The 27,981-nt window shown below is 40.4% G+C and overlaps 1 protein-coding gene across 6 annotated transcripts; it reads left to right on the top strand.

Moving 5' to 3' along the window:
• The first annotated feature begins 1,250 nt into the window (after positions 1-1,250).
• LOC135099033 (kelch-like protein 5) lies at positions 1,251-27,187 on the top strand. Of its 6 annotated transcripts, none has more exons than XM_064001483.1 (12): positions 1,251-1,808; positions 10,568-10,782; positions 12,332-12,493; positions 13,575-13,771; positions 14,375-14,491; positions 14,876-14,971; positions 15,281-15,485; positions 17,400-17,636; positions 17,910-18,072; positions 18,506-18,718; positions 19,151-19,322; positions 20,005-27,187. In XM_064001483.1, exons 2-12 carry the CDS (start codon positions 10,617-10,619, stop codon positions 20,065-20,067), a joined length of 1,791 nt encoding a protein of 596 aa, XP_063857553.1. In that variant the 5' UTR covers positions 1,251-1,808; positions 10,568-10,616; the 3' UTR covers positions 20,068-27,187. The 6 variants fall into 6 exon arrangements, with proteins under 6 accessions (XP_063857553.1, XP_063857554.1, XP_063857551.1 ...); XM_064001484.1 differs by having other exon boundaries at positions 1,253-1,808; positions 17,412-17,636; XM_064001481.1 differs by lacking the exon at positions 1,251-1,808 and adding an exon at positions 9,532-10,107 and having other exon boundaries at positions 15,281-15,470.
• The last annotated feature ends 794 nt before the right edge of the window (positions 27,188-27,981 follow it).

Raw genomic sequence — 27,981 nt, 5'->3', positions numbered from 1 at the left:
TAATGGTAGTAGCAGTAGTAGTAGTAGTAGTAGTAGTAGTAGTAGTATTAGTAGTAGTAGTAGCAGCAGCAGTAGTAGTAGTAGTAGTAGTAGTTGTTGTTGTTGTTACTGTTGTTGAACAATCTCTCTCTCTCTCTCTCTCTCTCTCTCTCTCTCTCTCTCTCTCTCACTATAACCATTTCAACGAATCACATCATAACACCTTCAAAGGATGCACCGACATAGATACAACTCGTACTTAAGCTACCTAAACCACCATATAACAGTAATCAGATTAATTAATTCCACTTACACACTAGCATACCGAGAATGATAAACTACACGGCCCACTACGTAGCTTATTTTCGGCGGTTTCTTTGTAGGGGAGGAGCGGGAAGCACCCTCACATTCAACCACGGGAGCCTTGGGAGTTCCTGAAAAGGGCATCGTGAAGGAAGGGTTGGGTTCGTCCATTCCACCGCTTAAAAACGCCACTCATGTCAGGATGCGGGTGTGCTGGCTAGGAAGGGACCGGGGAACCTGCTGCAGTCTTATCTCGTGAATCCTCCCACCACTTATTCCTGCTGGCGATTTTGAGAGAGAGAGAGAGAGAGAGAGAGAGAGAGAGAGAGAGAGAGAGAGAGAGAGAGAGAGAGAGAGAGAGAGAGAGAATTTTCCCACCCGTTTGCAATACACTGCGATTTTTCCAGTGGAATTAACACACACACACACACACACACACACACACACAGAGAGAGAGAGAGAGAGAGAGAGAGAGAGAGAGAGAGAGAGAGAGAGAGAATCTCGATCATTGATCTTTATACTTCACAGTAGTAAAAAATAAAAAAAAAATATTACCCTTTCATGTCAGTCATTAATGCATTTCAATACGGCAACTTAGGCACGTGGATCTTGGTTACTATTAATATTATTACTTGCCTTTCTCAGCTCACTGGCTCACGCAATATAAACAAGGATGTGAGCGAGCCACTGGTTCGAGTTTTATATCGTTTTACATCTACAACATCTATAAAAACATTGACATGCATGCGTATATCATCCTTGGCTATAAAACGTGGACTGCATACATATTCTGGCCCGTTCTGGCGTGTTTGAAAAGTTTGTAGGTAGGGGATAAAAAGTTTTGTTTTATACATTTGGTAACTGACAACTGAGTGTTATTGTTTGTGTTGGTGAGTCAGAAATGGAGGTACCGTCCCTATCCGGGGTGTTTCCTTTGTTATGAGCTATATATACCTCCACGTAGCCTTATGGAGCAACTTGGCTAGATCAAAGAGGCACTATCACACATATTATTTCAAGAGAAGTGAGGAAATAGCGCTGTGAGAAGTTTATCAACGTACTTTCCACGAGACAAGACGAAGCAGAAGTTGCCAAGGTTAACCACCCTGTGGACCCTCCTTCCCTTCCCCTGTCCTCACCTTTGTTATCATGCCCTCCCCTTACACGCAGGGCGCCCCTCGGGACACGGATACGAGACAGTTGTGCTAGTGATGACTCCATAGCGCACAGGAATCAGTGTAAGATGTGGAGGTGGCTGGTGGCGTGGCGAGAGACCAGCAGAGTTAGCACATCCACCAGACAAGTACCGCGCGTGTCGGGGCTTTGGTGGCGGCTGTGTGGTGGTGAAGGTCAGCGGCAGGCTGCTGCTGTCATCCTGGCCACCGCTTCCGCCTGAAGCTGTACCAGAGAGGGAGGAGACAGCAGTGGGAGAGGAGGGCGCCAGGACAAGGGAGGCACATCAGGTGACGGCTGACGGTCTGCTGCTGCTGCCTTGCGAGGCTCCCCGACGCTGCAGCGCACGCGGGGTGAGTACTGCTTGGTGCCTGTGTTACCTGTGGCTGTGGTGGAGATGTGTGGGCTGGGAGAAGGGAGGAAATACAGTACGTTGATGACAAAGGACTTGCGTGCTGGTGGTTGGGCAGGTTGTCTGGACTAATGATCAAGTCGTGTGTGGCACAAGTCAGCTCTTTTAGATGTTTTCTTGAAGTGCCATGTAAACTTAATTCTGATCATCTTAATGTTAAACAGACAAATCTGAAGTTTAACAGCAGACCTATATTTTTTGGCATATGGTGTAGAATATTATTTTAACAAATTTGAGAAAAATTGTCAACTTCACAAAAAGTTAAACTGTAGTCTAGCTTAACAAATTTCCTTCTTGGGGGTTCACTCCACTGTCTCTCATTCATTGTTAGTCTAACCTAATCAGGCAAACCTCACCTATGGGCTACAATCTTGCCTAGTACCCAGGTATCAATACCTTAACAAAACTTGCTCACACCTGTCAGTGGGCTGCTGCTCTGTGTGTATTTACATGTGCCACTGATGAATGGATTGAAGCATGTTCATCTTCATAGTGTCTTTACTATCTTTTAATTCTCTGCAGCTACACTTTGTAGTTAGAGATGAAACCATGATTGATATTTGAGGAATGATACATTTTCTATCATTATTTATAAAATTGCAAAAAAAAAAAAAAAAAGTACTTATGTTCATGGTATTTAGGTCAGCCTTGCATCTTTGTTGCTGTGCTCAAAGTACAGTAGTTGTGGCAGAGACATGCCATACTATAAACTGTGTGATGTGTACCTCAGTAAGTTATGTAGTTGCAGGAAATGTAATTTTATGAAATCTGTATAGTAATGAATATATTTTAATTCCATAAATGTCATAGTGATAAAATTGAGATATTCTGGGTTTGTTCTTGAAAAAAAACTGATGCTTATTTACTAAATGTTTGGTATTTGGGAAGGGATTTGAAATCAATTGTAGTGGCTAGGTGGTGTGATGGCAGCGCAGTGATGTAGTATTAGTGCACTTAGCTCAGCTGAGAGGTCCCATGTTTGAATTCTAGTCCACTGAAGACAACATGGACTTGTGTTCTTTCATGCTGTAACTCCACTTCCTGTAGTATAGAATAATTATGGAACAAAACAAGAGGATTAACATTTTGTATTGTAAGCTGACATGTCTTCTAAGATGCCCAAAGCCAGTTTAGTGAGACAAGCACTTTGGCTCAATTCTGCCTGACTTACAGTATTCTCATAGACTGACAAAGGTGGTGATGATAAAGTTATCATTATTCTTTATTTCATTAACAAACTTCCACCAAAGTATTATACCTACCTTTTAAAATTAGTTTGTATTGTATATTGAAGAAAGGAAGAAAATGAATTGTGTATAAGAACTTATTCTGTGGTAACTATGTAATATAGTATTTTTAATCATCACCATCATTATTCTCTTTTGCTGACAATATTTATAAGCTATTAATTGTGTAGCCCATCTCCCGTGTATCACTGATGACCCATAAGTGCTGCCGATGCTCTGCTCCAGTAATTTTGCTGCTCAAACCCACAACAACATGGTAACACTACCACTGGACCAACATTCTTATCCGCTGATTGGCTGAGGTGTTCCTGCTTACATTTAGAAAATGCCTTGTAAGATATTTGATTGTGTGTATCTTGATAATCCAGTACCTGCTTTATAGATAAATGGGACTTTGATAGTAATGCTAAGTCAGTTTGCTGAACGAAGCAATCAGCAGGAGAGGGCATTGCCCAGTGAATGTTACATTGCTGGTGTGCCTTGGGTGGCAGGATTGCCAGGACAGAGCTGAGTTGACGACTGATTAGACCCTAAAACCGGTGTTGGGGAGCTTGTTAATATTAAATTTTGATAGCACATACATGGTCAATTTCCCAATGTAGGAACTTGAGATATAATTTTTGAGATGACAGAATTGTGTAAGTATGATGGTAGTGTACAACTTTGTGTTCATTATTGGCAAAAAAAAACACTCCAAAGAAAATAAGTCAGCATCTTTTCTTATACAATATATTTTTAATCCTTCAGGTAGGTACTTATAGGTATGCGTGAGTGAATCTGGGCCAGGTAAAGCCACTAATAACTAAAGAACTATGTAGGAATCTTGTGGCAGAGGAATATCAAGAGTTTACCATGAAGCTATATGTCAAGACCTTCATATCTGTTTATATTTACATCAGTTAACCTTGTGGTTTGTGCAAAGTTAAAGGTATCAGTGTAGTGATAGAGATGGCTAAGCAACTCTGCAGCATACATTTAAACTACAGAAGTTGCATTACAAAGCACTTGCGTCAGTAGTCAGCAGAACTGTAATAATTCTTTGCAACAGTGTGAAGAAGGCAGACTAAGAGCACAAAAAATACTGGGAGGAAATACCCACTAAATTGACACTTGAACCCAGTCACAGAGTACAGCCAAGCTCTATCTTTTCTCTACCATGAGAGGACTGTAGCAGCATACATCATTAGTGACATGAGGACTAGGACATGTAACTGAGAGACATGTAACTGAGAGAGAGTGACTTAGAGAATGGATGACAGCTCCACGACAAGGCTGCCATGATTACCCAACATTACACAATAGTTAGGTGACACTGCAAGGTCATACTGTTGAGTTTAGCAACAAGAGTTTTAAGTACATAGTTATAGGTCTGTCTCAGAGTTCAGGGTCAGTGCTTCTAGGCTACCTGTTCTTGCAACACACTCATATACTTTTTTTCCATGTATATGACCATTGTTATAAGAGCATTGGCCTCCATTAGGGCGTTGAAATGTTTTGCTTCTTTGCTTAGTTACAGAACATCAAGTGAAACTTGAGATTATTATTATTTTTTTTTGTGTGTGTGTTTGTAGGGTAAAGTATAACAGCAGTATTGAAAGAGGAAGGTGTTTATAACTGTGAGTCACACAAGGCTGCTTTTTTTTCATGTATTTCTTTTTTTATCTTTTATAATCATTAATTTTTTCCTTATCTATAAAGCAACTTAATTCATTTCATTCATATCTTTTAAATGATTCCATTGATTTCTTCCTTATCTCTAAAGATATTCACTCATTCTCTTTTTATATTTTGCTATCACTCCTTTATTTGTCTCTTTTTATCTGTCTGTTTGCTTTCTTTCATTCTTTTGATGAGTGTAGGTTAGCTGAAATACATAAGCATCACCCAGGCAAGATATACATAGTGCTGGTTCTCTTGCTCCTTATATGAATCCTGTCTTACACATAAGGAAAGCATATCGTCACGTGCAACAACAGCACATGACAAGAATTGCGAGGACGTGATGTTTTTATATCGTCATATTTTTTTTGTTGCTCCTTGGCATTTCCAGTTAGGCAGGTGATACTTGTTTGTGTTAGAATTAATGAATATCAAGCCTGAAACATTCATTATTTGCAAGATCAAGTTCACTTATATTGATTTTTTTTTTTTTTTTTTAAGTATGTCTGTATGTTGAAGTAGAATGTTTCTTGCTTCTTAGCTTTCATTCTGGTCCAGATATTAAGTTTATAATGAATAAATATGATGGGTAGGTAAAAAGCATATGCATGTGTGTAGTAGTAATTAGGAACTTGAGATTGACTTATGGATGATGATGGAAGATGCTACATAAGTTTCAATTAAATGCTCAGAAGCTGCCTTGTATTGGCCATCTTCCATTTGGTGTTGGTTTTTGTGATCAGGCAAGTGCGAACTAAATAAGGTAGATTACTAAGAGACTGGAGGATAGGTATTTAAAAAATATTAGGATTGGGAGATTAATAAAGAAGAGTGTGAATAAGTTTGAGGGAAAGAGGGAGATATCAGTGAGGTATGGGTACATGTACTGGAAAAGGTTGTGCGCCTGGGAAATGATGGTACATATGAATGGATTCGAACGCCACACACACACACACTGCTTGTATTTCTATATAGCTAGCGTAACGGTAACAATCTTGCATATCACTTGACAGACTCAGAATCGCGCGCCGCTAAGGTCGCGAAAGCTTTGACTGATGATGCAGCAGCTACTACACGATTTTCTGCTCTCCTTGATCAAGAGGACGAAGTTTGTGATGTGTGAAAGGCCACAGCTTTACCCTCAGATCGGATTACGCGTGTTTAAATCTCTTCCCGGGAGGATAATAGTTGGCGATCGCGAGTCAGGACATGATTCTCTGGACCGTGACTTGTGTGGCCGTCAGTTGTTTGCAGCTGACGTCTCCATGCGCTCCTCTCTCAATTTCTCCCGTGCACGGCTTTATTTTCAGTTTTATCGAGTTTTGAAGCCTTTTCAGTGTAGGAAACCTGGTGTGGTAGAGAGGCTGCACACACTTGTATTGACTGCGATGAAAATCTTATTGAATATTGTACCTTGTGTCGTATACAGTGATTTTTTTTTAGAGAAGTTTTGATTCTGATTGCATTAATTTTCGTCTGTACACCTATTCATTAACTTTCTTGTTTATTGTATCTGAAATTAGAGGATTGATTGTTGATTAATGCTGCTTCATTGCGTATTGTATTCACGTATTTACAAATTTGCTTTTGATATGAGTAATGCGCCAGATTCGGCCTTATCTGATCTAGGATGCATTGTTAAGCTTATATCCAAATACTAGAATGTTAAAGTAGATTTGTTTGATTTAGATGCTTTATTTATTTATTTATTAATTAATTAATTAATTAATTTATTTATTTATTTATTTATTATTTATTTATTTATTTATTTTTGTTTTTTTTGTCAGACGAGCAGATAAAGTCATTCTTCATGGCTACTGTAGAAGACGGTGCATGTCAAACAGAAAACGGACTTACTGAAGGATGAACTAAATCTTTTGCTTAGTCACAGGAAAAATCTTGTTAAAATTTATCTTCGCTGCAGCTGTGACCACACTACTATCAATATTTTATCCCTCACACACACACACACACACACACACACACACACACACACACACACACACACACACACACACACACACACACACACACAATAATAATAATAGACATACATATATTACCATGACTATCTATCAGGAAGCAAGGACAAAGTTGTTAGTTACTCTGTCTGTTTGTTTGCCTGTCTCCTTGCGCACCACCACCACCCTAGCGGCTCTTCCTAGCTACGTCGCGGGTAGATTCTTTCTCCAAGGCCAGCAGACTCACGCATGGTTCTCGGTAGAGCGGCAAGTAAATACGTGTTACAGCGGGACCTGCGATGGCATTCAGAGGGACGCGGCACCTTTTTTTTTTTTCTACGAGAGAGACGTGACACACACACACACACACACACACACACACACACACACACACACACACACACACACACGTAGATAGATAGATAGATAATAAAAAAAAAGATAGATAAGTAGATAGATTCTGAAATCATACTAAATAGATACATCGTAAGAAAAAGAGGTGCATGATATTAGATTGATAAATAAATAGATATAAATAACAATTAAATAGACCTTGAATGCTCGTGAGTGGATAGACAATAGAGGGGTAGTTACAGTTAGTTAATAAATAAATAGGTCGTGAATGTATCACTATTATATAATCGTGAATACATGCCAGATAGATATAGGTGGATATATACGTGGATAGACAGGTAGACAGATCCTGAAGAAATACGTAGTTGAGGGCACCGTTAGAATAAGCTTGGTGACCTCGGAGGGTGGCTGGGGTGGCTTGGGTTGGGTGGTAGTAAGGTGGTGGGGTGGGTGTGACCACTCAGGTGTCACTGATCACTGCTTGCGTCATCAACACCACCACCACCACCACCTGCTCACCACCGCAGCGCGTTTAATATTGTCGGTATCAGAATATTGCGCCATGCATTTTACAATTGCGTCCTTTGGCTGATACTGGTAACATAACGTGTGATGCCTCGGTGCAGCCTCACGCCCGCACACTTCCGCGTTGAACCTCCCCCCCCCCAAGGCCAGTAGGGTGCCTAAGACGACGGCCGTGAATTTATTATGAAACGGGCGCTGTTGATCCCAAGCTCTGACCTTTGGAGATGGGAAGATAGCCCAAATGAGGTGCTTCCCTTGTTTTTCTTGGTGGGGTCATGCAAGCGACACAACGGAGTCACAAAGGAGTGTCAACACGCGGTAGATAATTTATGTGCATAGGGTAACGTTTAAATATGGGTGAAGGTGCGGCTGGGTGGCGTGATACAGGATGCATGTGCGTGTGTGTGTGTGTGTGTGTGTGTTGTAATGTATGCGAGTCGCCCTGATAGCTTGGTCCATGAAAGGCTCGATATAATTTCCCCGAGGAGATGGAAAATATAAAGTCATAATTGCATTTCACTTCCTTGTATTCCAAACATGTCGAGTAGCGGGAACAAAGGTGGCGCAGTCCCGCGTTGCACAATTGTGATTAGCGGCGCTTGGTGGAGAGGCCCTTGGCTTCTGATGTTGAGGCGCCGGCAGCGTGGTATTAAAAATTGGTAATATTGCGATAGTAACAGAATTAGGGCCAGATAAGACGCACCTGTGTGAGTTTCTTTGTTATCGCGGCACGAGTGTTGCATTGTACTCCAGCAGTGGGGAGGAGGCGCCGCCTTTCCCCGTGGCCGCTCCAGCAGCCTCCTGACATACAGCTTATGATGAGGTGCGGCGTCGTGACATTATAGGGTCTGGGAAGGTGGTCTGGGAATACATATAATATTGAGGATGCTGACCTTTACTGCCCATTATTAATCCGACGCAATAGTGCTATATAAGGTAACCCTCGGAGGAGTTCATGTGGGGTAGTTTATTTTTGCATGTAATGCCTCGACCAGTCAGACAAAGCCGCAGATAAAAGGAGTTTAGACGAAAATTTACTGCCTGGCTGGAACGCCAATTAGGAATATTGGGAATTTCTGGCAACATTCGGCAACCACGTGCGCGGCTCCTGTCAGTCTGGCGGGTGCCGGGTATGGATTATTTTGAACTTTGTCTGTTATGGTTTAATGGAACAGAAGTTATGAGACCTATGGGGTGTTTTGCAACTCGTGCCGCCGGGACCACAGTTAGCGGGGACATTACCCACCGCTATCCGTGGCGAGAATTTTGAGTGTGTCAACAAACGTGGCGTGTGTTGCCACCTAGCTTTTATTTTGTGAGTGTCCTGGGATTAGGAATGGCCGGGTTAGAGTGTGTTCGTTCCTGGTGGGAACACGCGGCGGCTCCCGTGTCGGTGGTGTGTTAGATGGTGGTGCAGGCCTGGCGTTGAGTGGTGGTGGTGGTGGTGGTGGTGGTGGCAGGGAGGCAGCCCCCCGCGGCGACCATCCCCAAGGACGGCGGTATTGAGCTGAACTGCGGTGATTTGTGACCCAGGAGAACCTGTCACCTTTGTTTTGATACCAGCAACACACTTCCTCGCTGACACTTGCACAGCTCGCTGCCGCCACCGACGCCTTCCGCCAGGGGTAGTGTTCCCCTGGAAGACCCTGTAACCACTCCCCTCCCCACGGGGCACTCAGCCCACGGGGAGGAAGTCGCCGTGTTGCGTTCACTTGCACCTCATTTGAAGCTGTAATGCATGTAAACAAAGATTCTCTCTCTCTCTCTCTCTCTCTCTCTCTCTCTCTCTCTCTCTCTCTCTCTCTCTCTCTCTCTCTCTCTCATGATTCAGATAGGTTGCAGTATATGAAACTTTATTTATTGAGTTATTTCCACAATCGTTAATTTTCACGCACACTTTCCCGACGTGGATGATGCCGTGATGAAGACAAGGGTTATCGTGGACAGTGTGTGTTATTAAAGCCGCGGTCACACGAGACAGGTACAGCACTACAGGCGGACAGGTGCACTCGGCTACTCAGCACGACCAGGAACTCTTGGTTCAGACTGAATTCTCCATCAACCGAAATATTGTGAAAGATAAGGAAAGGGAAGAAAGGGGGAAAAGCAGTGTGTGAAAGTTGCCGGGTGAAGCCAGGAACCCTTTATCATTCAGCATTCGGCGGTGGTGTAAAGGTTGGACCAGCCGCTCCGAGAAGGGCGCCAACATGCCCCGCGGCGCTCATTCCCCTCGGAAGACTCAAAGCCTCTATATCAGCGGCGTCGGTGGAGGCGTCGGCGGCGGGGTGCGCACCGCTTCCCCCGACCTGGTGCTTTCCTCGGCTGCCTCGGCCTCAGAGATCCCGCCCACCTCCGCCCCGCCCACGCCTCGGGAGCGGCACGGACACGGCGGGGGCATGGGTGCAGGAGTGGGACGCCCCCATAGCTTGGCAGGGGACAGCACCACCACACACGCCGCCGCTTACCTCTACTCCTGCAATCCGCCCTACGCCAGGTATTGCACTCTCCGTCGCGTCACGGCGCCGCATCGCACGCACGCACGCACACCCTCCGGAATATGTTTTTTGCCTGTTTTTTTTTTTTTTTTTTTCCACGATGAGAGAGAGAGAGAGAGAGAGAGAGAGAGAGAGAGAGAGAGAGAGAGAGAGAGAGAGATTGCATGGTAATGTTTGGCAGGATGTTTGGTGGTCGGCGAGGCAAGGTAATATTGGGAGCACCAGAGGGTGGCCTGGGAGGGTGGTGCCGTGACGGGACCATGGCGCCTGATAAGGAAGCAGGGGCCACGGACTCCGCCTAGTCCTGGGGTGTTGGCGGCACATGACACTTCCAAAGCTACTGCCACTACTCAGCTTCACATTTTGTTACCTTCCTTCTAAAAAGTACCCTCTTTGTTCCTCAGCAGCGATCGTGAATCCTTTAACCTCCATTGTACATCAAAGCTTTCTTCTCCACAGGTACTATGCCAACACTCCTCCTCCGTGTGTGGGCGTGTTCTCGTGCAAGATGAAGGAAGGGGAGCGGTCGCCGTCGCCTGTGGGTGCGACGGGGCGACGGGAAAGCTCCACCACCGATGAGCTGTTCCACTCGCCCCGTCATGCCGAGGTGGCTCTGCGCCGCATGGAAGCATATTACGCGCGGGGCCAGCTGTGTGACGTCACGCTGGTGGCCGGTGAGTCACATGCACCCTCTACTGGTACTCAGCGCACTTCCTTTATAGCACGATAGATCAATCATGACAGCAGCTGCTGTAAGTCTGAAATAAAAGAAAAAAGTAGCGCGTCCTCACACAAGTCTCCAAGAATTTTCCGCCGAAAGAACAGCTTCTTTCATCTGCACACTTCCCTGCATGACAAGAAATGTCTTTGTGTGATTTGGAACTAAACTTGTGCGTTGGGTTTCACATTTGTGCGCGCGCATACACACACACACACACACACACACACACATACAGCTACTGCTGCTCACTGTTATATAAATTGTTGCGCTTTTAAGTAGCGTATGTGTAGTTGGAAGTTCATTCGTTCAGCGGGGCTTGGCAGGCGTCTTTGCACGTCTTAATGATTAAGAAATAACTTTCTCGTTTGAACAATCAGTGTCGGCTTTTTTACATGTTGATCTGATAATTGTATACACGAAGTTATCTCAATAATTGTTTAAACAGATTAATGTTTGATGATTGATTGATTCATTGTGCCACAACCAGGGATTCGTGTGGCGCTGAGCTTAACCCTTAAAAACTGCAAGAATGGGCACAGGGGCAGGACGCCCTGACCTACAATGTTTGCCATCGATACCACTTGAGGCGCGACTCCCGTCCCCGAGAAACACCACGAGAAAAGTTGTTCACACACACACACACACACGATGACACCAGTAGCAGTAGCAACAGAGGACACGCAGGCACTCACCCACCCACTCACTCACTCACTCACTCACTCACTCAGTGGGAAATAGCAGCAGTAACACTAACAAAGGAAACACACACACACACACACACACACACAGCATGCCAGCAACAACAACAAAGGGAATACACACTCACATAATGGTGTCACTAAACAAAGGACACACACACACACACACACACACACACACACACACACACACACACACACACACACACACACACACACACACACACACACACACACACACACACACTGTAATGGTAGTTTTCATTTGTGCAGTGCTTCACACACACACACACACAAAGTAATTATGATATAAATAAAAATAAAAATATTTATTAATCAATTAAAATTAGAAGAATCCTTTCAGAGAATCAAACTTGGCCTCACAAGGTTTCTAGTCACACCACTTATTTTTTTATTATGTATTATACTATTTGTTTTATATATATATATATATATATATATATATATATATATATATATATATATATATATATATATATATATATATATATATATATATATATATATATATATATATATATATATATATATATATATATATATATATATATATATATATTATTGATATATGCAATCACAATTTTTTCTACTTTGCATTGTAGTATGTAGACTATTTTGTTTTCTTATTGTGATTTATGGCCTCAAGTCCAATACATGATCCTCATTAGGTGAATTACATATAATTACACACACACACACACACACACACACACACACACACACACACACACACACACACACACACACACACACATCTAAACGGAGTAACTTCTACACCTACAGGTAGCCGTAGGATCAAGGCACATCGCTTGGTGTTGAGTGCTGCCAGTGACTACTTTGCTGCCATGTTCACCTCCCCAGTCCTGGAGGCCACCCAGGAGGAAGTTGCCCTCAGGGACATGGACTCTGATGCCCTCCTCACCCTCATCAACTACTGCTATACTGGTGAGTCTTTCTTGTCCTTAGGTGTACCAGCTTCTTGTCCCATAATTTTAATTTGTAATAGTTGTGCATTTTTCATTTGAAGAGACAAACTTAGAAAAAAATTAAAATAAGTATATTAGCAGGACAGCATGTTATATGTAAACTTAGAAAAAAAAAAAAAAATGAGCATATTAGCAGGACAGCATGTGTATGTACTCTGTATCAGTTTGGGTGTTGGAGAGATGAGACAGGTGGTTTGGCCACACGTAGAGGAAAGATGAGGAGTACATGAAGAGAAGGCCGCAAAAAAGTGGGCCCACCAAGCAGGAGGAAGAGAAAAAGACAAAAGAGTTTATGGATGTATTGAAGGAAGACATACAGATCATGGGTGCAATGGAAGGAGTCACATGATACAGTAAGGTGGAGGCAGGTGATCCACTGTGGCAGCCTCTAATAAGAGCAGTCTGTAGAAGTGACCTGAGTAAGTTTTTATTTCTAGTTTATCTATAATCTGACTAATATAAATGCTATGCAGAAAAGGCCATGTATTTCATCAACTGAAGGGTGTGAAAGATTCAAGTCACTTTATGTAACAGTGTGAAGATTCTGTTCTGTGAAATGTTATTGTTTCCAGGATATCTGAAGGAGGTAGTTATATTTTATTTTATTTTCTATTTATTTATTTACTTATTTTATTTATTTATTTATTTATTTATTATTATTATTATTGTTATTATTATTATTATTATTATTATTATTATTATTATTATTATTATTATTATTATTATTATTATTATTATTATTATTTATTTATTTTTTTTTTATTTATTTATTTATTTATTTATTTTATTTTTTATTTATTTTTTTCTCACTTGAAGACCACAGTGTGACACCTACAGCCACTGAGCAGGATAAAGATAAAGTAGATTTAATGAAGAATGAGAGAATTCCAAATATCATACACAAGGATAGTGAGAAAGATAGATTGCCTTAATCAGACTGTAACAGTAACTAGTACACCATTACCTGACCAGCCTTCTCAGATGGTCAGCACTTTTGTATCTTTATTTGCTGATGTCACCTCCACTCACCTTACCCTCAGGCACTCTGGAACTCCATGAGGACACCGTGGAAGTAGTGTTGTCCACAGCACACCACTTGCTACTGACTGAGGTGGTAGAGGTGTGCTGTGACTTCCTCACCAAACAGTTGCACCCAGCTAATTGTCTTGGCATCCAGCTGTTTGCAGATACCCAAGGCTGCTCTGAACTGCATCGGCTAGCTTCAAAGTACACTGCGGTGGGTCTTCTGGCTGATGGTCCTTCATCCTTGCCTGTGGAGTATAGCCTAGGCAAATGGGTGGTGCAGAGATATACAGTTCTACAAAATGATTAATTATACCAGAATATTTGAATGAGAAATCAGTGGGATTTGAGAATTAGCTTAGAGTAGAACCTGAATATCTTTGTTGTGTCATAGATTTCAGATTTATTTGTAAAGTAAGCAGAAAAGTTGTAATAAATGATTTGGTAGGCAAGTATGTGAAGATGAATAAATGAAGATAATTGCCAGTTACATTACATTACATTAGGGACTAACACCTCAGTGGACCTTTTTCGTCCTTTGTGTTGCCTGTGGCTTGTGCCTCTCTTGCATAAAAAAGTAAATAAATTATTAAATCAATTATATAATGCCTGATAAGTTGGCCATAAAATGCTGAAGTATTTTTTCAGACTAGTATAGATTTGACAAATAATCTGGAATTCAAGCTGTAATTTGTGGAGGAAGCTTTAAACCTAGTCCCATGTCTTTCTAAAGAGAATAGTTGAAATACAAAATACAAACAAGCTTATAATTCCATGAGGCACCATTGTCACTTGTTTCCTGTGCTTGTGTTTACAGGAGCACTTCCAGGAGGTGATGCAGCACCAAGAGTTTGTGCAGCTCCCCCCAGAGGAGGCTGCCCACCTGCTGGCCTCAGAGGACCTCAATGTGCCTTCTGAGGAGCTCATCTTCCAGGTTAGTCATTCACACACACACACTGTACAGGTTACCATCTTAATGCACAAGTGAAATTTTATAAGTGTACAACCTTCACCATATAGCATTACAGGTGTGAATTCTAATGCAATCTACCAATCGGCTATGCTCCAGACCAGATGTTTTTAAGATATTTTATTGTTGAATAATGATTTATTGCTTATTGATTTCATTGTAAATAATTCTCTCTACTTGTTTTTAATCAGCCTCTCCCTTTCATCTAGAATGTATGCCAAGTTGTCATGTTATAATTCAGTTTTGTAACTTTCTTGGCCAATAAACCATTAGTTATGATTATTATAAAAAGTCTGGTGGGAAGATTACATTATGGTATATTAAGTTGTGTCACTCCTCCCCTGACAGGCCCTGATGGTGTGGCTCAAGTACGACCTGGAGGAACGCACCAAGAACATGGCAGACCTCCTTAGTCTGGTCAAACTGCCCCTTCTCTCTCCTCAGGTCAGTGCTGCTTAGCTGGTGCCTTATAATGTGTGCTGACTTGTAGTTGGTGATCTTGGGATGCTTTTTTTTTTTTTTTTTTCATACATTATTTGTCTTTTTTTGAGTAGTAATGGACTTGACTGTTAGTTGATAAATTACTTTTCAGTATTTGTTTTATTTATTGTCTATGTTTTGTTACTCTTTTCGTCCCATGTATATACTGTTTTAGATGATAAATAATCATGAATAATTGTTTATTATTATTTTTAGTTTGTTTTTTCCCCATGTTGAGACTATAATTTCTTCTCATACTTTTCCTCTTTGCAGTTCCTCACAGATCACATCGAGACCAATGCGCTTTTTAAGGAGAATCGGGAATGCCAGGAGCTTATTCTAGAAGCCCTCAAGTACCACCTGCTGCCAGAGCGTCGGTCAGCCCTGCAGTCCCCCCGCACCAAGCCCCGCAAGTCCACAGTGGGGGACATGTATGTGGTGGGCGGCATGGACTCCAATAAGGGTGGGTGGAGAGGAAGTAAGATGAACACAATTGTTTTCTGTTTTGTGCATGTTTATGTGTGGGGGGTGTGTGAGTGGGTGTCAGTGTGAGTAGGTGAGTGAGCAAGGCTTCCCACAGCATGGGGGTATGCCATTAGTGATAAAAAACATTTGAAAACCACATAATTAGTATAGTATGTGCATTCATAAAGCCTATTTTACACATACAAGGGAAATCTTGAAGTTCAGTGATAAGTGTTCATAACACATTCCTCTCATAGCTGTGGTAGTGTAGTGATGAGATAAAAAATCGCCAAAAACTGTCTTAGAACCTGATTATGGTCATGGCCCTGATATTTGAGATGCTGTATTATTTATAGCTCTGCGTCGGTGGTTCATTTGCCAGCCAGGGTGCCTCTCATGACCCAATTTATACCAGCTTCAGATAAATTTTGTAGTGTTTTTATACCACATCAGGTGGTCATGGCAGTATATCCAATAGACAAGTTTCATTGACCTGTGTGTAGAGTAGACATTTCATACAACAGTATCATTGTACACTGTTTTTTATATCATGATATAAAAACTAGGTTCAGCAACTCATTCATTTGCTTTTTTTAGTGCAATATCACTCAGCTGTCTTCTTATAATCATCATCATGCAGAAAATGTATTGGCTAGGCCTTATTTTTCTGGCTGTATTTCACCAGTTTGGACATGAGAAGTTTGCAGATCAAAAACCTTAAGGTAATCAGATTTGGATGAGGTGTGTTCATTAGCATATAGTTTTTATTGTAGTTGTGTTACCTTAGTACAAACATAAAGTGTACTTTGTTAGTTAGGCTTAAGTCATATTTTTTGGCTTCTTTAGTTTGAGATTTGACTTATGGTCCAGTTATGAAAAACTATCCACAAAAGTCACCAAGATGAGAAGATGACTTGATAGTGCTTCTTAAACCAGACGTGAATATTGCGGCAGTGACACAACATTACTACGGTACTTGCCTGTTACTTCTTTGTTCTGTGTAATATTTTCTTAAAATAATGCCTTGTAGGCCTACAAATTCCAACCAGATCACTTGCTCAACATAATTACTTCAGAGGCATGCATTTTGTGATGCTTTCTGATGCTGAGTCTTTGCAATGAGGCCACACATACTGCATGGTTTATAACACGCATTGTGTGCAGAGAGACTGATAATGATGATGTATTGTCTGGGCAAGAGCATACCATACTCCTTTCCAGTGGCTTCTTGTAGGGAGATGCAAAGAACAGACATCAGAACAATTAGATAGTTGAATAGATGGGTAACCATCATGTAGTACAGTGCCAATTTACTCTTGCCTTCATGCACACTGCTTGTGTGTTTACTAACTGCATGCTGCCTTCCTTTTGTAGGACTTATAACATGAGACACACTTGCACCCTTATGCCTCTTGTCTCTGAGCTAGAACCATGTAGTGTTCCCACAGTTGCTGGAACATTTGAAAATTAAATTAATCTACTATTTTCCTTTACTATTAAATGTAGACCTGCTAAACAATAGTACCAGTTCACAGAAATTCTTGAAAGAATAATAATAGCAAACCAGTTTTTTTGGTAGAACATTTTTCTATTATGTAGATAATTTCCTACTTAAATGTACATTTTTGTGCTGAGGAATGATTGCTGGGAATAATTAGTTTCTATCTAGAAAATGTGATTTGCATATTCTTTTGAGAAAATCAGAGATTAGAGAGGCTTAATTGATGCTTAGGATGAATTTGTGAAAGTGTATGTGCAAATGTGTTTTGCTTTTTTGTTATATCATGACAATAATGTAAATAGTGTATAGTACAATTGGTTATGTTATTGGTTATATTATACTAATGGCTGTAAAGCAATAATTATATGACTGGGGTGTGTTTGTGTTGGTTGAGAATGATACTAGGAAGACCATTGCTCACTCCAGGTATTGCTGCAGGTTCAACAGGCATTGAGAGGTACAACCTACGGACCAATAGCTGGACCAGTGTGGGCACCATGACTGGCCGCCGCCTCCAGTTTGGTGTGGCAGTGCTGGATGGCAAGCTGCATGTGGTAGGCGGCAGGGATGGGCTCAAGACTCTTAACACAGTGGAGGCTTATGATCCAGCCACCAACACCTGGACTCAGCTGCCTCCCATGTCCACCCACAGACACGGCCTGGGTGAGCTGCCTTTTTACATGCCTTGTATTCAAATATATTTGATTTATCTTAAGTGATGTATCTGTATATTTGTTAGGGACTTCATGCTCTCATTCATGATATTTTAGTGTTTTTAAATGACAATAATTCCCATCATTGGATGAAATATATGAAAATTTCCCCCATGCACTCAAAATGAGATCTTTGCCCATGCTTTAATTCTTAATTTTACACTCTTCATTCTTGTTAACATTCTGTCCCAGCCTCCATCAATACTGATACCTGACATTTCAGGAGTGGGGGTGCTGGAAGGGCCCCTGTATGCAGTAGGAGGTCATGATGGCTGGAGTTACCTCAACACAGTGGAGCGTTGGGACCCACAAGCCCGCCAGTGGAGCTACGTGGCCCCCATGTCCACCTCAAGATCCACTGTTGGTGTAGCTGTCCTTAACAACAGGTCCTGAAATGAGTGCCAAGTGTAGTAGCTATTTTCTATGGCACATTAACTTATTATGTCTTTTGGTCTCCTGTACTGTTGGTTTATCCCTTCTTTTAAAATCAATCATAGCAATTTGTTTATCTTTATATCAGGACAGCAATCCCACACAGGGTGGCCCAGACAAGGCACCACACAGTCATACACACATCATTCACACTCTTAGCCCCATCAGGTCTTGGTGGGAAGGGATAGTCTTGTGGGTAACCCTACAAAACCCCAGGAGCTTAGGCATAACATAGCTGTCCACATACATAGTTTCCTTTAATTTGTAAAATGCTGGGAAAGATTGCATTATTTTGAGATTACATATAACCTACTTTTTTGGAATGATAAATTATTGGAATTGTTATTTAAGCTTTAGTGGTGACTTTTCTGTGTAACCATTTTACAGGCTGTATGCAGTGGGTGGGCGTGACGGTTCCTCTTGCCTGCGCACAGTGGAATGCTATGACCCCCACACTAATAAATGGACCCCCTGTGCCCCCATGGCCAGGCGGAGAGGTGGGGTGGCCGTCGGGGTAGTCAATGGTTTCCTGTATGCTGTAGGGGGACATGATGCCCCTGCCTCCAACCCTTGTGCTTCCAGATTTGATTGTGTGGAGAGGTGAGAAGGAAAGGGCTGACTTAGTACTTTGAGGGAAGGGGAAATTAGTTATTTTCTAGTGATGTGCAGCAAAAAGGGCTGACATAGTACTCTGAGGGAAAGAGAAGCAAAACCTCTCGTATTCTGCAGTAAAAGTACTACTGTACTAAATTTTAGATTGAATGACAGTATTATATGTGTTTTCTACTTATACAACTTTAGAATCTTTTTCTGGAGCTCTAAAATCCAGACACCAAAATCTGGCAGTTTCTGATATTTTACTTTATCCATAATTGATTTGCATTTTCATACCATTGCATCACAAAAACAGTACACAGTAATGTAAATAATAGTACTATTTCTTATTATCATTTACATCTCTGCCATAGGAAAATGTAAAAGACATTCCTCACATCATGCTGTAAACACATTCATAATTTACTCCACCTTCAGGTATGACCCAGCTACAGACACATGGACACAGGTGGCTTGTCTCAGTGTGGGCTGTGACAGTGCTGGGGTGAGTCTGTTGGGTGATCGGCTCTTCTGTGTGGGCGGGTATGATGGGCAGACCTACCTCAACCTGGTGCATGCATACGACCCTCAGACCAATGAGTGGACACAGGTGAGGCTCAACTACAGTGTCTTTGTCTTCTTCTGTGCATCTTAAGGCTATAGCATCTTTATCATTTCTTTTTCTACTCATGCATTTTTGTTTTACTTGTGTTTGCATCAGTGTATAGCTGTTCTTTTATGATTACTTGATTTGTCTTGTTTTTGTCTTTTGTTCTCTTCCTACCATGTCTCTTCTTTTTTTATTCTACTTTTCATTTCCTCTCCTCACCTCACCTCTTCTCTTTCATCTTCTCTTCTCTCCTTTTTCTCTCCTCTCCTCTCCTCTCCTTTCCTCTCTTATCCTCTCCTCTCCTCTCCTCTCCTCTCCTCTCCTCTCCTCTCCTCTCCTCTCCTCTCCTCTCCTCATCTGCCCTCTTCTCAATTCTTCCATGTTGTACCTCCTCTAATTCTTTTCTGTTGTGCTGTCTCCCTTTCCTACTCTCAGGTAGAATGATTTTTAGTGTTTGTTCATTTCATTGTATCAGTTCCTCCTAGCTTTCCTTTCTGCCTCACCTCATCACTTTGCTGTGTGCTTCTTTCACTGTTGTACAAGAAGGGTCTGTTCAGCATGAGAGAGAGATCTCTTGTTGACTTGGTGTTGATTTCACAGATTTAGTTTTAGTTACATACCGTTATCATTAAAAACAGCAACATTCTCTCCTCGTATCTATAACACTTTCCCACTCTCCCAGATGGCACCTCTCATCAATGGCCGGGCAGGAGCGTGTGTTGTGGTGGTCAAGAAGGAACACTGACACAGGCTCTACTAAACCAGGTCATGGGTTATCCAGGTCATTGGCTGCCACATAATTGGTCTCTCAATAGAATGTGGTTGAAATTTTCCATGTTGTGTTGTATTGGGTTGCCAGGTTCTTTCAATTTGGGTGGTAAAGGTGTCAGCCAGTGCTTAGATGAGGGAGGACTGGTGACACAATGAGGGAAACTGATGGTGCTCGGAATAGAGTTAACATTTAGCAATAATGTTGTTGTGTGAATCTCAGAGGACTTGAGGGCTGTGCAAAATGAGCTTTTATGATTAGTGAATAACGTAAGCCAGAGTGGCACAAAAAGAGTGTGGGGAGTCTGAGGAAAACAGCCATGAGTACTTTGACTAGGAAGGGAATGATGTCAATAACTGTTGTCTTGCTTTGCTTGTAGGACATGGGAATGATGAAGCTCAAGTTTAGAAAATCCATTTTGAAGCCTTAATGTTAACATTTTGTGACCTGTTACTCATTAGTTGAGTTATGTGACCTGGATGATGTGTGTGACCAAGATCAACCTCAGGTCATACCCTCTTTCCTCCTGTGATAAACACTGCTTTGATGTTTGATGAAATTTTGATATTTTGATTAGGTAAAGAAATGATTAACTGAGTGGACAGATTGCACCTTGATACAAGACATTTCCTGAGGATTCCAGTAAAAGTAAGTGTTTGATATCCACTCCCAAACTTGGCAAATTCTTGCCTACTACAATGGAGAAACTTTTTGGTGATAACAGCTGATAGTAAAGGATACTACAGCTTTAATGCTAACTCTTGTGATAACAAACCCTCCTCCTGTTTCTTGGTGTTACTGTAAGGTGTGTATCTAATGTTTTGTTAAAGATGCAAATGCAAAATGTTCAAAGGATGTAAGAAGTGAGTGAGTTTATGGTGAGAGAGGACTGTCATTGACTGTACCAACTCAGTGTATTTAGTGTATATTTGTATATGTTTATTTCTTTCCCAATGACATGAGTAATGTGAGTCACTGCTGAGTACACCATATGATAGAGATAAATAAAATCTTGAGAAGTCGATACAAATTTAGTAGTTGTTCATTGTTAAACTGCAGATATTCGGTTCCCATAACAAAACTAACTTATCAGTTTAATGAAATAGTAATCTTTTAGTGAGTCATGCCAGGCATTAATCTTAGATCACTGGTGTATGATGTAACACTGCTGTGAACAGACCATTGCTGAGGCATGGCAGCTTTATGGTATCCCTATGGTATTTATGGTAAAAAGCAGCTATTCATTGTTTGAAAGATAGCTTTAAATATTTTCCCTTTACTCTAATTAATGATGAAATTCTGTAAACCATTCTTTCACAGAACAGTACTTGTGTGTTAGTATTGACATTTTAAGCCTCAGAACACTGACCTCAAGAGTTTCATGAATTATTGCAATGACAGTCCTCTCATGCTGTTACTGCCACTTCTCTCCACTAGTGACAATCTTACACTCCAGGGAACACTTGATGTTGTGCTGGTGATGACCCTCCACACCCTCCACACCCTCATCCTTCCTTACACTAATATAGAGGAAACATAAAGTGTGGTCTTTAAGCCTTCTTGTTCAGAAAAAAAAATTGACAAGTCCCAGATGATTGTATATAAGTTATTCTAAGTTACAGGAAATTATTTACGCATACAAGTGCAAGTAGATTTACATACTTATTTGGAAGCAAATAAGAGATAAACCTTAAGTGAAAAAGGAATTGATCTCATAGTATGTTTGGTGGTTTATAAGCTTTTAGATGACGGCTGAAGCTGTGTAGTTTTGAGCAACTAAAGTGGTTTGTTGTCAGTATTCTTGTCCTCTTAGGCCAGGCCGACCAAACCCTACCACTAGTAGTGAGATGCTGCACTGAAGTGGCTGCCAATGTAGCTAGATAGTTGTCACATCCTTCTGTTGGTACATTTATTTTTTTCACATCAGCAGACTTGTTGTGAACATTTAACACATGATTTTGTAAGGTTTTGCACTTTGAATAGGTAGTGAGAAAGTAGATTAGACCTGATGCCTTAGTAGTGAGGTGCTGTTTCAAGGATTTGTGTAGTGATTAAAAGTAAGTTGTAAAGTGGCTGTGGATTAACTTCAGTGATTATGGCAATAATTTCTAAATTTTTGTGATGCTTGAATGTGGTTGAAATAATAGTGTGTTTTGAAAAGAAAATTTTGCAGTTGGCATGTAGAGTTATAGATGACAGTAAAACATTTTATTCAATGTAGGCAATGATAAATGGAATAATACATAACCTAAATAGTAGCTAAAAAGTCTGTTTGTAGTGTTCTAGAAATTATTCCAAAATTATTGTACTAAAAGAGATGCATAACTGTTTTCACGATTTTGAAATTTGAATGAAATATTTGCTCTTCCTGATTATACACCTTTGACTGGTCTTTATGATGCTGGAATAGCTCCAGTGTTTTTGTGTTCTCCATGCATCTCTTCTGTGTGGTGTGCGGTGTTTGAGACAAAGAAAGAAAATTTTTTTTTTGTAGTTCATACACTGTAAACAAAATATCTTTCATATTCAAGCTGTCGTGCATCCTTAAAGAAGAAAAGTATTAAGTATGCTATTCCTGGACCTATGCTGATTCAGCACATGTTATTCTGTTGATGGACCAAATTTCACTAGCAGTTCAATTTATGCACAATAATGTGAAGCTGTATAGCTCCCACCAAAGAGAAGCATCAGTATAGCACCACACATCCAGCACACAGCCTGAGTTCACACCACTGTCACTGAGTGTCACTGGGAGCAATGTGTTGTGTGGATTTGTGGTCAATGTGTGTATTTCTGTGCAGAAGACTTATACTTACACTGTGCTCATTAGGGTGTTGTGTTAATTATGGTACCAAAACATACAGTATTTGATTTCAGTGTCCAGGTCCCTGAATATAATGGAAGAGTGTGTGTTGACTGTGCAGTTAAAATGTTTTGATATTCGGTGTGGAATGTGTGAATGAATTTTCTATGGTGTGAATTGAGAAATTTCTCTGCATCTACAGACTTATTGCCAATTAAGTTTTTTATATAAAACTCCTTGAAAATATTGCATTCTTGAAAATACAATAATATATAGAGTACAACTATATGAAATTAAGAATAAAATATTAGTGAAATATTATTTACAAGTTAGCATTACTAAATATTTCAAAATTATTCTTGATTTGATTTCTTAGACACTTTTCCAAGTTTTCCTCATTTGTGCATTCCAAGTTGTGTCTTTATGATGTTCTCACAGTTGGATTTTTGTGTCAATTATCTGTCTTTACTAGGCTGACATCCCTGTTCTTGGGATTCAGCAGAGACAAGATGTCTACATTTGCACATTCACATTCATGAGCATTCCCTCACATCTTCCTCCAGCAGGCTCCAGGTGTCTCAGGCAGAGAGGACCAATCCTCAGTGCACCACTCTGCATGTAGATTATGTTTTCTAGATGTATGAATGTGAAGTTTCTGTTAGCTACTAAGATATTGTCTGCACAAAGCAGGATATTGCTGGTACTGCCTGACAGACCACTTTAAGGTGAATTTATAAAGGCTACGTGATTGTGTTTCACAAGGTAACAAGTGTGTGAAAGTACATATTGTTGGTGTACAAACTGTTTTTATTGGAGTATGCATAGTTTATTGTTTTGCTCCAGCAAAATTTTATAATATATAGGAATAATGAAATAATTTTGAGGAACTAGTTCTAAGTTTGTGCTCCCAAAATTAACGCCTTGCACCTTTGCCCAGGTGGAGAAGTCCACAAGATTTAAGCATGTAATATACACAGTGAGTGGGGAGACTGAATTTTGCTCACTGTGTGACTCCCAGGTCGTCCTTATCAGTAGCAGCCAAAATTGCCTTTCTGTTTAGTTTGTAATAATTTACTGATATTGCAGCACCAAGGATGACATGCCAACCTCCAATAGTTGTTTTTTATGTGCTGTCATCCAGTTTTTCCATTTCATAATAAGAAACCAAATCTGTGAACCTTGAATTGGTAATCAAGAAATCTTTTTTTGTTTACTAAAGAAGCTTGCCTTTGTGACTGAGCATGAAACACCTTATTGTAGAATTCTTTCTTTTCTTTGCACCACAAGTATTAATCTTTCCATATTAGTTATTGAAAAGCATTGTATTCACCCCAGAGATTGCAGAGATCTCACATGGAAGACTTGCATAGATAATTGAATAAAGTTAGTGCATAAGCAGTGAATGATGGTGCATGGGCATTTGGAAATGGATTACTGTGTTAGATGTTGGCAGTTGTATGAAGTCAGTTCCAAAGCATTCCCTGGCTTCCAATATTTAGTTAAGATGTTGACTGATAAGGCATTGTCATTGTGAACAAAGTACTATTTGTGTGTTGAGAATATGGATTATCTTCTTTGTAATAACTATTTAGTCAGTACCACATCTTAAGTCCAGGGATGTGGAATAAAGTGAAAACATAGTAGTAGCAATAGTATTAGTAGAGTGCTGTAGCTTTAAGAAGTTTCTGGCATATGTATATTTTCATTCACAACCATTGATGCATTTATTTGACCAACAGGCAGAAGTACAGGGTCAGCCAGAGAGTGTGTGTGAGATCTGAGTTGATGTGATACAATAGTGACAATGTAGCTCTGTGGCCTTGCTGTGTAGATTAAGGAGAGCCAATGCCACTGCCACAGCCACCACCACTAACCTCAGCCTCCAACCACCATCACTCTAGCACCCTCATCCTCCCCCACTGCCCTCACTCCTTAATACAACCACAGTCTCCACACATGGAGTTAAATATTTTATGCATCATCTTGTTTAATATTCTTACTTTTCCTTACAGGGTTGGACAGGTTATGAGTCTTAAATCTCTCTTATGCCTTCTGTATGATATTCTGTATATCTCTAATGGCTTATATTCGGAATAAGATGTGGCATAACAAATGTAGCAAAGTACCATATTATTAATGGAAAAGACTTTCCATCTATCTATATACCAAACCAGCAATCCCACATGGGTGGCCCAGATAAAGTACCATATGCTCATAAACACATGATTCACACTCTTAGCCCTGTTGACTCCTGGTGGAAAGGGTCAGTCTGATGGACTACCTTACTGCCTCCCATGATGCTTAGGCATAGCACAGGTGGCCACATGCATGTACATGCATAGCAAGGCCTGACAGCTTATTTGTATGGAACACCATTCTCTTCAATAGAATATTCAAAAGGCATTGTTTTCCCCTGGGGATTTCCTCAACAAACTGGTTACATCAGCATAATCGCCATCCTTTCTGTTCTGGCATTTCCTCACTGCATGGTTTAACCTTTGGATGTCAACTTCCCTCTAATACTATTCCATTATGTCACACTTTGTCCTCAGTCTCACACTCTTGCTGTGTGATCCCCATCTCCACATTGGTGAAAATTATACATATTTTTCATGTAATGCTTTGCTATTCTTACAGCACTCGTAATAAGTTCTTAAAATACCTGAAAAGGGATCAATCAAAGAACCTATTTTAAATCTGCTAATCAGTTCTAGATAGTTGAAGATGAAAATGTATTAAATGCATTAGGTAAAGATTATTCTATTTAGTAACCACATTGCTGCTTTAGCTAGAATATTGTAAATTGTAGGTTTCCAAGTACTTGATACATGTTTTATTTAATCAAATTGGACGAACCATCCTGTTGCATGTTTACTGGTGGTGTGTCACTCAACCTCTTGTCCTCAGCAACCAGCTCGTGTCTTTCACTGTTTGCACTCTTGCAGCTGCCCTATGACTAAACTGTCCACATGCCAAGGTATGGCACTGCTAGTGGTAGTCTGCTGGGGCCTGGGTGTGGTGGTGGTGGCCTCTCCCTGGTGAAACAAAGCTCTGTACAGATGCCAGCATGTGAATAATTGTGATGATTGTAAGATAGTAAAATAAGTTGTATCTGAAATTTTTAACAAAGTTGATTTTTCAGATATTTTGTAGAATGTTAGATTTAAGTGATGCATTGCACAGTTCTTTTCTTTACTATACTCTTTATACTGCAGGCAGCTGCATTTGTTATGTATTACATTCTTCTAATGATAGTCTAGAGTCCCATCTAATGCAAGGGAGCATTTTTTGTAAAATCAAAACATGCATTGGAAGGGACACAGCTGGTAATTACAAACCCAAACACTTGCACATTCCATGACTTAGGTTTGCCTAGAGCATCAATACACAACTGAGGGATGTACTTTTCTAAATTAACCTTCCTCCCTCATGTTTATTTCCTCACTTGCCTCGTCAGGTTGTCAGGATTAGTGAATTATTCCTAACATGTAATTCGAGGAATATAATTTTTTTTTTTATATATATATACTTCTTGTATATTTTTTCGTATAGGATAAGAGTGTATGTTGCATTATGGCAGCTGTAATGGCGACCTGTGGTGTTGGAAGAAAAATATGTAAGAAGGAAGAATTTCTTTTTCCTTTCCAGTGTAAAGGTTTGTACAGCAAAGGCCATTCATGATCCTTTTGGTGATGCTGGCCAAGATAGAAAAAAACAATAGTTTTGCTGAGTAGGATCATTTAGTGCTATGAGTGTTGAAAGGGAACACATGGAACCAAAATTTTGGCCACATAAATAAAAAAGTAAATAAAATAAAAGAAAATAAATGGCAGGAAATAAAAGGAAGTAAGAAAATGTGTTTTCCTTCCATAAGAAAATGAAAATAGAAATTATCTCCTTAACAAAATTTTGACCAAGGAATGAAAAATTTGGCCCAAAGGTAAAAAATTAGAGAAAAAAATGAAAAACTGAAAAGTAATAGAAAAAAAAATGGCGTCTTTCAGATCGCAATACATTTCCTTTTGGCCCACATTCCAAAGGCAGTGGCTCCTAACTTCTATCCGGGGTTGCTTTCTAAGGAATGTACATGTAAAAGTTTCAATGAAAGTATAATAATTTGCAAAAAAGATGAGGAGAACTATGCTGCCTGTAGTCAGAAGGAGATCGGCACCCATGAACTTGCTCTCGTCACTCTCCAGCCATCCTCAAAACTACCGCTTCATGTTATCCAGCGAACTCCATGTAAACTGATCAGAGCCTCTCTAACATAAAATAAATAAATAATCTGCCTTCTTCTTTCTCTTCTTTTTTTTTCCAATCTTCCTAACAAGCAATCTCTTTCGAGTTTTTTTCTCTGAACACGGTATAACCTAGGAACTTCATTCTTATTAAGCACATCTGTTGTATCTCTCCTGCTCTTCTCAACACTTTTTTTTTTCTGTCCATGGGATTCTCATAATTTTCCTTAACACACACACACACACACACACACACACACACACACACACACACACATTTCAGCAGCCTCTATATATCAAGGTGATCAGACATCTCGCATTTTACATGATCATCTTGTACAAGGCATTAATTTTGTCCCACGTACTGTATCAACTCTCCGCACATAGCTCTCCATTTTTGATGCTCCATTTTAATCTGGTGAGCAACTCTATCTTAATCTACTCAAATATTCAACGCAATCATAGAAAACAGAAAACACACCACTGACCACTGTGAAAGAGAATGACTGCTCTGATGACCTAGTTAACGGTATACCTTCCCTCCCGCGTCCTTTAGAGGGCTGACACCTTAGTGGGCCTGTTTTTCTAGCCTTTTTTGTAGCCCTTGGCCAGAGTATCTCTACACATAAATGAAAACTTTTAGCCGTATTCCATATAGAAACTATATGTATGTTTTAGGAGACTATATCTAATGTTTTAGGAATTTCTATAACTCAGACGCAGCTGAAGTGGTGCATCAGTCATGTAACTCTAGCTCATTGATAAGAAGAAATAGATATTGAAAAGTTAAATGGTGTGTCTAAAGAGAAGAGAAGAGTAACAAGGAAGAAGGAAAAGATCGAGAATTGG

Source organism: Scylla paramamosain, chromosome 4 (genome assembly GCF_035594125.1).
Source record: "Scylla paramamosain isolate STU-SP2022 chromosome 4, ASM3559412v1, whole genome shotgun sequence".
NCBI lineage: Eukaryota > Metazoa > Arthropoda > Malacostraca > Decapoda > Portunidae > Scylla > Scylla paramamosain.
Note: the sequence above shows the minus strand (reverse complement) of the source record. Positions and strands in the feature narration are given on the sequence as shown.